General features: G+C 31.1%; 1 protein-coding gene and 1 long non-coding RNA gene across 3 annotated transcripts; both read right to left on the bottom strand.

Annotated features, from left to right (window-relative positions):
• Positions 1 to 3,271: 3,271 nt before the first annotated feature.
• LOC121202985 (uncharacterized) lies at positions 3,272 to 4,307 on the bottom strand. 2 transcript variants are annotated; one of them, XM_041074816.1, is made up of 2 exons: positions 3,881 to 4,303; positions 3,272 to 3,624 (listed from the first exon to the last, which is right to left on the bottom strand). In XM_041074816.1, the coding sequence occupies exons 1-2, from the start codon at positions 4,185 to 4,187 to the stop codon at positions 3,287 to 3,289; spliced, it is 645 nt and encodes a 214-aa protein (XP_040930750.1). In that variant the 5' UTR covers positions 4,188 to 4,303; the 3' UTR covers positions 3,272 to 3,286. The 2 variants fall into 2 exon arrangements, 1 of the variants encoding a protein (XP_040930750.1); XR_005899789.1 differs by having other exon boundaries at positions 3,452 to 3,596; positions 3,881 to 4,307.
• A 2,763-nt stretch (positions 4,308 to 7,070) lies between these two features.
• Positions 7,071 to 8,227, bottom strand: LOC121204616 (uncharacterized). The gene is made up of 2 exons (XR_005899791.1): positions 8,065 to 8,227; positions 7,071 to 7,648 (listed from the first exon to the last, which is right to left on the bottom strand). It is a non-coding gene; the product is annotated as an uncharacterized lncRNA (long non-coding RNA).
• Between the last annotated feature and the right edge of the window lie 2,918 nt (positions 8,228 to 11,145).

The raw sequence follows: 11,145 nt of genomic DNA on the forward strand, positions 1-11,145 counted from the left end.
AAAAGCAAAAAGAAAAAAAACTCTACCAGGACAACTCATTTCTCATTGGCATATGGAATAGGGACAGTTTTACCCATCGAAGTTGATATTCCTTTCCTTCAAGTCTTGTCAGAGCTGAATCTGGATGAAGCAAATCCAAACCCGATATGATCAGTTAAATTTGATTGAAGAGGAAAGATTCAAGGTTATCCGTCTTGGTCAAAAGTACCAAAAATAAAATACGCGAGCTAACCAAAAAGTTCGCCCCAGAGACCTGATATCGAAGAATATTCTTGCCATACAAAAGGACTTCAGAAGAAAATGGATGCCGAACTGGAAAGGACCTTATGTGGAAGGCCTTATCTGAAAAAGCGTTGATATTGACAGGATGGATGGCAAAAACCTACCTAATCTCGAGAATTCTGATTCAAGAAATAAATACTTCACTTGAAAAAAAAACGAAAAGAAAAATGAAAAAATGAAAAAGAAAATAAAAAGAAAAAGAAAAAGGAGAGGCCAAGGTGAAAACCCGCAAAGGGCGCCTTGAGACCAAAGGGGTTTTGAATTGAAAACCCAGGAATGGGCAATTCAAATTTTCGATCAAAGATGAGGCATAGAGTAGTTTTGTCTTCTCCGAATTAACAAGAAGGAAAGATGTTACATCTTGGGGCATCAACAAAGCCTTCTAGGACTTCTAAACATATATCAAGTTCAAAAGGGTCCTTAAGAAGTTTGGGGCAGAGAAGCTCATGCTACGATATCTGGGGCACCTATTCCCATTTTGTTCATACATCATCTTGATTAATTTATTCTCATTTTGTATTCTAGCAAAATTTGCTATCCTGATTAATGTGTTCATTTAGAGCTTTGCTCTCAACAAATTTTCATCTTATCCATTGTGATAATATTTTCCATCTTATTCATCTCGTATCTCAGCAAAATTTGCTATCTTGATTGATTTGTTTGTTTAGAGCTTTCCTCTCAACAAAATTTCATTTTGTCCATTTTGATAATCTTTTTCAAGCATTTTTCATTGAAATAACGATTAATGGACTGACAATACACACGCAGAAGGAGTTCTGCATATTACTCTGAAAGTTTCTAAATAATACGAGGACCTGAAACAGGACTATTGTTTAGAACTAACCAAACCTAAGGGTTGGAAACATTTGAGAAATGATAGTCTAAATAGCGTCTATTTCTTTGGGTTTTCTGTCAAACTGGCTGAACAAGAAGGCATCAGTGATAGAACCTTGATGAACAATGAGGAATGACAACCTAAGCATTAAAAATGGATCATTCTCATGACATTCTACAAATATAATACATACACATCTAGTTAGGAGCATTTGATTCATTCTGATCATGTCATCCTAAACACTAGGCGTAAATAGGTCCTATCTTCCTATATTGGTAGGAAGTGGATCAAAGATACAGATCTTGTCTTCCCATATTGGTGACGAAGTAGATCGAAGGTAGCAGATCCTATCTTCCTATATTGGTAGGAAGTGGATCGAAGATGCAGATCTTGTCTTCCCATATTGGTGGCGAAGTAGATTGCAGAAAGCAGATCTTGTCTTCATGTATTGGCGTGAAGTAGATCGAAGGTAGCAGATCCTATCTTCCTATATTGGTAGGAAGTGGATCAAAGATACAGATCTTGTCTTCCCATATTGGTGGCGAAGTAGATCGAAGAAAGCAGATCTTGTCTTCATGTATTGGCGTGAAGTAGATCGAAGGTAGCAGATCCTATCTTCCTATATTGGTAGGAAGTGGATCAAAGATACAGATCTTGTCTTCCCATATTGGTGGCGAAGTAGATCGAAGAAAGCAGATCTTGTCTTCATGTATTGGCGTGAAGTAGATCGAAGGTAGCAGATCCGGTCTTCCTATATTGGTAGGAAGTGGATCAAAGATACAGATCTTGTCTTCCCATATTGGTGGCGAAGTAGATCGAAGAAAGCAGATCTTGTCTTCACGTATTTGGCGTGAAGTAGATCGAAGATTGCAGATCTTGCCTTCCTGTATTTGGCAGCGAAGAAGATCGAAGATGGCAGATTTTACCTCCCTGACTACAGTGGAGTACATTGAAGCCGATAATTCTATCTCCCTGTATTTGGCAGTGGAATAGATTGAAGATTGCAGATCTTGCCTTCCTGTATTTGGCAGCGAAGCAGATCAAAGATGGCAGATTTTACCTCCCTGACAACAGTGGAGTACATTGAAGCCGATAACTCTATCTCCCTGTATTTGGCAGTGGAATAGATTGAAGATTGCAGATCTTGCCTTCCTGTATTTGGCAGCGAAGTAGATCAAAGATGGCAGATTTTACCTCCCTGACCACAGTGGAGTACATTGAAGCCGATAACTCTATCTCTCTGTATTTGGCAGTGGAATAGATTGAAGATTGCAGATCTTGCCTTCCTGTATTTGGCAGCGAAGCAGATCAAAGATGGCAGATTTTACCTCCCTGACCACAGTGGAGTACATTGAAGCCGATAACTCTATCTCTCTGTATTTGGCAGTGGAATAGATTGAAGATTGCAGATCTTGCCTTCCTGTATTTGGCAGCAAAGCAGGTTGAAGACGGCAGATTTTACCTCTCTGATTACAGTGGAGTACATTGAAGCTGATAGTTCTATCTCCCGGGGCAAGAAGTAGATCGAAGAAAGCAGATCTTGTCTTCATGTATTGGCGTGAAGTAGATCGAATATAGCAGATCCTATCTTCCTATACTGGTAGGAAGTGGATCGACAATGCAGATCTCGTCTTCCCATACTGGTGGCGAAATAGACCGAAGAAAGCAGATCTTATCTTCATATATTGGCGTGAAGTAGATCGAAGATAGCAGATCCTGCCTTCCTATATTGGTAGGAAGTGGATTGAAAACAGACTCTATCTCCCTGTATTTAGCAGTGGAATAGATTGCAGGTCGAAGATGGCGGATTTTACCTTTCCGATTACAGTGGAGTACATTAAAGCCAGTAGTTCTATCTCATTGGGCAACAGTGGAATAGAGTGAAGATTACAGATCTTATCTCCCTAAGCAATAGTGGAGCAGATCGCATCAAGTCTTATCTCCCTAAGCAGTAGTGGAGCAGACTAAAAACACAAATCTCATCCCCATGGAGTCGTAACAAAGTAGATTGAAGCTACAAGGCGTATCTGAAATTGCAGTAGAGTAGATCGAAGCAACAAGACGTAGCAGGCTGGAATAAGACTACTTGAAGAAGAAAAGCACCCAAAGAAGTTAAGCCTCAACGAAAACAGGCAAATTTGGTCTTTCTTAGTCTTTGCTCTGTTCTCGTTACACGAAAACGAGCAAAGAGGGGCAGCTGTAGAAGCCCAAATTTGCTGGGCCCATTGTCCAAATGAAATAAAATACAACAAACCCAAAATTTAATCCCAATAAACCAAATCCCATAGCCCAAATACCACCAGCCCAATACTCAACTAGCCCAACATAATAAAAAAAAAAGAGAAACAGACAACAAGAAACCTTGGCTACCACACCCCACTTTCCTCTGACACTAGCACCATCTTTGGTCACCACCATGTCGGCTACCACGCCCCATGCTTCTGCCAACACCATCCCCGCATGCCTGGCACCTCCATACCTTGCAAGCAGCAATGAAGAGATAGAAACTAATAGAAAATGAAAGTGTAAGGGCTATAAAAGCCATGGAAACTAGTGTAAAAGAGGGGGGATTTTAAAAGATTGAAAAAGAGACAAACACAAAAATCCCTCCGAACTTCGAATACAAAGGAAAAAATCAATAAAAAGGTTTGCATTTTTTTTCTTTTTCTCTCTTCTTTCGAATTTTTTTTTCTTTGTTTTTTTTTCCTTTCTTTCTATATACATATACATATATATATTATTAAAAAAAATAAAAAAAGTTACCTTTTGAACTTCCGGCCACCATGTGCGGTGGCCAGCGACGGTGGCGGCGCGACCAACGGCGGTGGCTCAGTGACCGGGATTTCACCGGAAAAGAAAAGGCTTGAGAGGATTTTAAGGGAGGGGAAGAGAGCATGGAAGCTTTTTTTTTTGTTTTTTTAGATTGGGGGTTGAAAATGAAACACAAAAAAAAATCTTTGTTTTTAAATAATGGTGTTGAAACGGCACTATTTTGTTTGGTGGGTGGGGTCTGTGCACTTTCCCTAAAAGGGAAATTTATGTGTTTAGTCCTCCTCCCTCGCAACCTCATTCAATTAACCCCCATTTTCTATCTTCTTTTGTTTTTTTTAAGTTTGGCCTTCAGATCTTGTTTGGTTTTCGTTTTGATCCCTAATTAACTATCCAATATTTATACTTTTATATCCCAAATTTTCATTTATTTTTAACCATGTCTTAAATCTATTTAATTCATTTATTAACCTTTTTTAAATGTTTCATTTATATGTTATTTCAAATATTTTATATGTTGTTTATTTACATCATTATTGTAAATATTATATATATATATTTTTGCACATTTCCTAATATTTTCTTTTGTTGTAGATATTATTATTACTATTATATTACATTACTATTATTATTGTTATCTATTTATTTATATATTTAAAATTTCGGTACATATATATACTTATATTTTTTTTTTATATTTTACAACTTATGTACATACCTATATATTTATATACATATTTTCATTTTCATAAATATATACACGTACACATTTTTCTCTAATATATATATGTATATATATATACTCATATACATTTCTTACTATATCTTATAATTTATATATATATACACGTACATATTCTCTATTTATTTTAAATATATTTTTTTATATTTCATATTTTCTACATGCATATATATATACTTATCTATTTACATATTTTAATTCATATACCTATACATGTATACATATTTACATATATTTTTGTATTTAATAATCTCACAATACGTATACATACATAGATTTTTCATATTTTCATAATTTTGTGTACATTCATGTATATACGTTCTTTACATCTATTCATTATTTATTTATTTATCTTCATTTTCATTATTATTTATATTTAATAATCTTATTTCCGTTGCTATTACTCGTGTTGTTTTTATGCCATCATATTCATTATTGTTTTGCTATGCATATTAACACCATACATCAAAAAGAAATTTTTTTAATTAAGGAAATATTTTGCGTTTGGAAAATTCGAGAAAACGTGCCCTAACGTGCTGGGTTTCGGTTTCTCGTTCGACCAAATAGCCGAATATCCTTTTTAAACTTTCAAAATAAGGTAATATTTCGTATTTAGAAAATTCGAGAAAATCGTGCCCTAACTTACTGAGCTTCGATTCTTCTCGCGTTGATCCTAAATAACCGAAATCCTTTTGAAATTAAAATAAATGAGGTTTAAACAAAAAATAAAGGCAAGCTTACTCTCGAAGATACGATGTGTTGTATCCTAACTTACTGGACGTGACATCTTGTTACTTCGAGATAAGGAAGCATTTTCCATTCTGATTTATTTGAGTAATTTTAAAATAATAATATAAGGAGGGATCGTATTTTAAATTCTTTTTGAGTTTTTAATTTTCGACATAAAGACATTAAATAATCAACTAAGGTACCAATTTTGGGCGTGTCGAGGGTGCTAATCCTTCCTCGTGCGTAACCGACTCCCGAACCTTTTTTTTCTGAATTTCGTAGACCAAAATCGTTGTTTTCATAAAATTAAATCATTTATTAAAAACAACCACTTTTTGAGGTGACCCGATCACACCTCATCAAAAAAAGGATTGGTGGCGACTCCCGTTTTCATTCTTTTTTCAAAATCCAAGTCGACCCCGTTTTATCCAAAAAAAAATGGTGTCAACATTTAGTTAGAATGGTAAAATTATATCTATAGGAGTAATTATGTCACAAGTTTAAATTTTATCATTTTTGAGCTTTATTAATTTTATATAAAAATAAAAAATATACATAAAAGCATCATTACAAAAATATAATTTATTTTGCATATAGAAAAATATTTTAATAATTTTCTAACAGAATTAATCTTCGCTTAACTCATGACACCAACACAATCAAAGATCTAAATATAATTATAGATATAGATTATATTTAGTGTGAAATTATTATAACTTTCTTTTTGTGCGATATAAATGTTCTATAACTTTTTTTTAATACTAAAATTAATGACACTTAGGATATTTTTCAAAATAATTAAAAATGAAAAATAATTTGTGTGGAAAGAAAATTATAAATATGAAAAATTGAAGGGGTGGAAAAATAAAAAGATGAAAAATATTATTTTTCCTTCTCTAGATGTGCTTGGTAGGAAATATGAAAAATTTGAATGAAATATAATTTTCTTTTCATCTATTGCTTGGTAGAATTGAAAAATAAATTTTTGTAATAAACAAAAAAGAATTGTGTAGTTATAAAGTTGTATGTATGTATCTAGCATTTAGCAAAGTTTGAATGTATCTTTCTGTGTTTCTTCATTATAACTTTTTTTAAATATATAATTAAATAAATAATATAAAGCTTTAAGGGATCAAACACACACATATCTATGTATATTAGATCTACTATATGAAACCAAGGATCCAAGGAGAGACACACCAATACGAAGCACCTATTGACCGAACAAGTGGATTATCGTAAGGTCACATAAGAATTTATTCAAAGATTCCTTTTATCATATTCTAATAAATTTGTAGTAAAAATGTCTTTAATTTTATCATTAACTCTCGATAACATAGTTGGATCACGTTCTATCACATCTTAATAAGCTTTTTCATGACTCTACTAACACTGTGTAGTAAAAGATCTGATTATAGAAACTCGCAAAAAACTCCTTATCTACGTGTTGTTTCCATTACCAAAAGATTTAAGGACATCATTTTTGCATAATTGAAAATAAAATTGAAATAGGATGTCAATGCATAATTGTTGATGCACATTATATTTATGTTATGCCTATCACATATTTTATATGTTTTATGCAAATATATACAAATCTTTCATGCATTTCTACAATCTCAAATTTATAAGGAAAAGAAATTATTAAAATTCAAATATTTGTAACTGTAATAGTCCAAATTTAACCGGGCCTTAAAACCAAATAAAAATAGATAAATAAATAAATATTTATTTATTAAACAATTCAAGTCCAGGTTACAAAGCCCAAACAGTAGGCCCAAAATCAAATACCTCAGACCCATTACCCGTGTACCCGATTACTACCCAGCAGGCCTAAAACTACCCAGCAGACCCATTTACTACCCATCAGGCTTAAAACTACCCAGCAGACCCATTTACACCCTTGACCCAAACAGAATACCAATAAACCAAACCCAAATAAAAAACGGCCCAAAAGCCCAAGTGACTTTAGGGAAACAGGAAACCCTAGGGTTTCCTGAAGACTATAGCGCCGCATCAGCTTCTGGAAGCCTCGGGGAGCATCTGTTCAACTCCCCAAATCGAGGCCATCAATGCACACTGACGCACCATCAATGCGTTGTCCAGTAGCTTGTCCCTCTCACGACCGTCCAGCACCGTGATCTCAGGCCTCATCTCCGACCTTGGTACCTTCGTTGACGCCGAGATCTCCGTAAAAGAGACTATCTCGTGGTCATCAGTGCACAAATGGGTATCTGCCGAGATTCAAATCCATGACAGCAAGCCCAACCACCGAAATATTCGCGAGTCACCTACAAGAAAAGGAAACAAACAGCAAATACACACAAAAAAAGCAGAGCAAGAAAAGGAAAGAAATCAAAGCAAAAAAGACAGCAGATATACTAGAACAGGAAATGGAAAGAAATCCTCCGATTTCTTTCCAAAATAGGCAGTAGTTTAAGGCTATAAAGCCTTTCGCAAATCTGTAAAGAGAGAGGGGATAGATACACAGGAGTAGAGAGACAGAGAGAAAAACATACATAGATAGAAACAGAGAGAATACACAAAAGAGATAGAGAGAAACACATCACAAAATCATTGTACATCAAACCTTTGCAATAATATTTCAGAAGGTGATTTTTTTTCCCTCATACCTTTTTTTTATTCTCTTTTACGAATATATAAATCATTTTTTTAAATAGTAACGATTAAAAGGAAAACGATTTACCTGTGGAAGGACGAGGGTTTTAACCCTCAGACCACCGGATGCAACGGCGCGTGAGGCGCGTGTGGTGAGTGTGCAGGTACTGCACCATGGTCGAGAACCGAAGGCCAGACCAACCCCCAGTCTTCTTCAGAGGATTTACAAACTTTTTTTTTTGAGACTGGTGTAAAAATGAATTTTAGGCTTAGGTTTTGATTTATATAGCCCTACAGAAACGACATCGTTTTAGTTTAGTCCGATAAGCTTAAAACGACGACGTTTTAGGCTCCCAGGATCCGCGCGTTGACCCGATTACCCGGGGAGGATCCGCGTGTTTTTGAGAATTGGATTAATTACCCAATTAGTCTTCCACTTTTTTTTATGTTTTCAATTTTGTTTTATTTTATTTATGATTTAGCCCTGATATTTGCTTCAGTTTTAATTTAGACCTTGTAGTAAATGTTTTAAGTCCTGGATTAAAACGACGCCGTTTAGGGACAAGGGAAAATTTCTCGATGAGTCCCTAGGTTTTTAATGGCCGTTTCAATTAGGCCCTATCTCAGTTTTTATTAAATCAGCCACTGACTTTTGTTTATGTTTAATTTTAGTCCCTTTTACCCATTTTAATTTATTTATAACTTATTTTTTATATACATGTATTATTTTATTTTAATATGAGCATACATATTATATACATTTTATAATTATTTACTTATATGCTATTATATTATACTACTTCATGTTTTTTTCTATTGTTATATTAATATATATTTTAACATATACCATTACTTATTATTTATTATAGTATATTTTTATCACATAATGTTTATATATCTTTATACTATTATATTATTCTACATTTTAACAATATATTATTTCATATTATTATTATTTATTATATATTATTTTTCACAAATTATTATTATTTTACATTATTATCTATATATTTCTTACTTGTATTGTATATTTATTAATTATTTATACATATTATATATTATTTTTACATATATACACTTTCATATTATAAATTATAATTATTTTATATTATGTCATTTTTTATACCATTATAATTTTTTTATCTATATGTTATTATCATTAAAAGTTTTAACTTGTATTATATACTTATTTTTATTCATATGTTAATAATTACTTTACTTATATTCTATTATTATATATTTTGAAGATATTATAATATTATAATTTGTATAATTCGTATATTTCATCATTAATTACTTATTTTATACTTATATTTATATATATTATATAATTATTTTACTATAAATATAAATTCTTTTACATATTAAGTATTTTATACATTATTTTTCTAAACCAATATATTTTTTATATAATTATTACCCTTTTATATAGTTTTGTTATTATGTATTATATATTGTATATTAAATACTATTTTAAAAGTATTAGTAAATATCATATTTTATTTGTATATTTCGTTAACAATTACTCACTTTATTTTATATTTTTATATATACTAATTCTTTTATATATTTTATATATATCATGTATGTATTAAATTTTATTTTATAATTTGATGTTATATTTTATGAACATGTACATTGATATTATATTACTTTTTAATTGTGTATCATGCATCATTTCTTAATTATTACTATGTATGTTTGTATGTTGTGCTTATTCATCTTCAATATATGCTATGAATATCTTTGTATATATGATGTTATGTAATCTTAAATATGTATGTATCTAGTATATGATTTTTGTATTATTGCTATTGTATCGTTTAAATGCATGTTTTATTCACTCGTTATTGCAATACTCTATTCCATAATGATAATATGTTCCATCATGTATCGGTTTTTAAAAAAAAAGAGACTTCAAAGTTTTTCAAAAATAAAAAAGGCAATGCTTAGTGTAGCGATGTAAAAAAAAATTAGTTTCGCTTGGTCGCTAATTGTGGCGATTTATTAAACATTTGAAAACCAACTTTCGATTTTATTAACAAAGGGAGTCGCCACCGATCCTTTTTTATAGGTGTGATCGGACACCTAATAAAATTATTTTAAAACAAAAAAAGGCCAAATTTAGGTCTCCATGAAAGTCCAGAGAAAAATTGGGGTTCGGGAGTCAGTTACGCGTGAGGAAGGTATTAGCACCCTCGCGACGCCCAAAATTGGTATCTCATAAACATGTGTTGACTTGATTTTCAAAATACGAGTTCAATATAATATTTAATCATGATCCGATTGAAAAATGAGAATTTTTAGTTTTCGATTTTTTTTTAGAAAGGGTGTCCCGTTTTTTAACACAAGCCGACGAATTTCACCCAACATAGCGATGAAATCGATGGCTTAATATTAAATCGGTACATTGCCTTATTTTTGAAATTAATTAAAACATGAGAAAAAATATTCCTAAAGTGAGAAATTAAAAATAGATAAAGGACGCAAAAAAAAATGATATCATTAATGAAAAATATTAACATGGAATACTAGAATATTAGAATAACAATAATAATGATATTTACAAAATAAAAACAAATCATGTACTAATAATAAAATAGGAAAAATGATATATTTGGTAATAATAATATGTACATAAAAATACATATATATATATGCATATAATAAAAGTATGTAATAATAATAATAATATCTACAATAAAAGAAAATATTAGGAAACGTACATAAAAAATATATACATAAAAAATTTACAACAATAATATAAAATAATGATATGTACAAAAATATATATACATATGTACATAAAATATACACTAATATAATAATAGTTATAATAATACTAGCAATAGTAATAATTTGTAATAATAATATATACACAATATGGTATTTAAAATATATATATGTATATATAATAATATTTAAGAATATATACATAAGAAATATATAACTAATGGCATTAAAAATATATATATACATAATATATATAAAATACATATATATATACGTATTAGAAATGATAAAAAAAAATTATTAACACACTACATAAGTAAATGAAATATAATAATAATACTAAAATAATTAATTTAAATAGTAAAGTAACTAAAAAGAATTAAATTGAACTAAAAACAAAATATTTGGGGCAAAATTGAAATAAAAATAAAAGGAA

This window comes from Gossypium hirsutum, chromosome A01 (assembly GCF_007990345.1).
Source record: "Gossypium hirsutum isolate 1008001.06 chromosome A01, Gossypium_hirsutum_v2.1, whole genome shotgun sequence".
NCBI classification, from domain to species: domain Eukaryota; kingdom Viridiplantae; phylum Streptophyta; class Magnoliopsida; order Malvales; family Malvaceae; genus Gossypium; species Gossypium hirsutum.

Coding starts and splice junctions, on each gene's coding strand:
- LOC121202985 (XM_041074816.1), bottom strand. CDS start 4,187: ATGAGGTTGCGAGGGAGGAGGACTAAACACATAAATTTCCCTTTTAGG. Junction 3,625..3,880: donor GGTGGCCGGAAGTTCAAAAG/GTAACTTTTTTT, acceptor ATTTTCTATTAG/TTTCTATCTCTTCATTGCTG.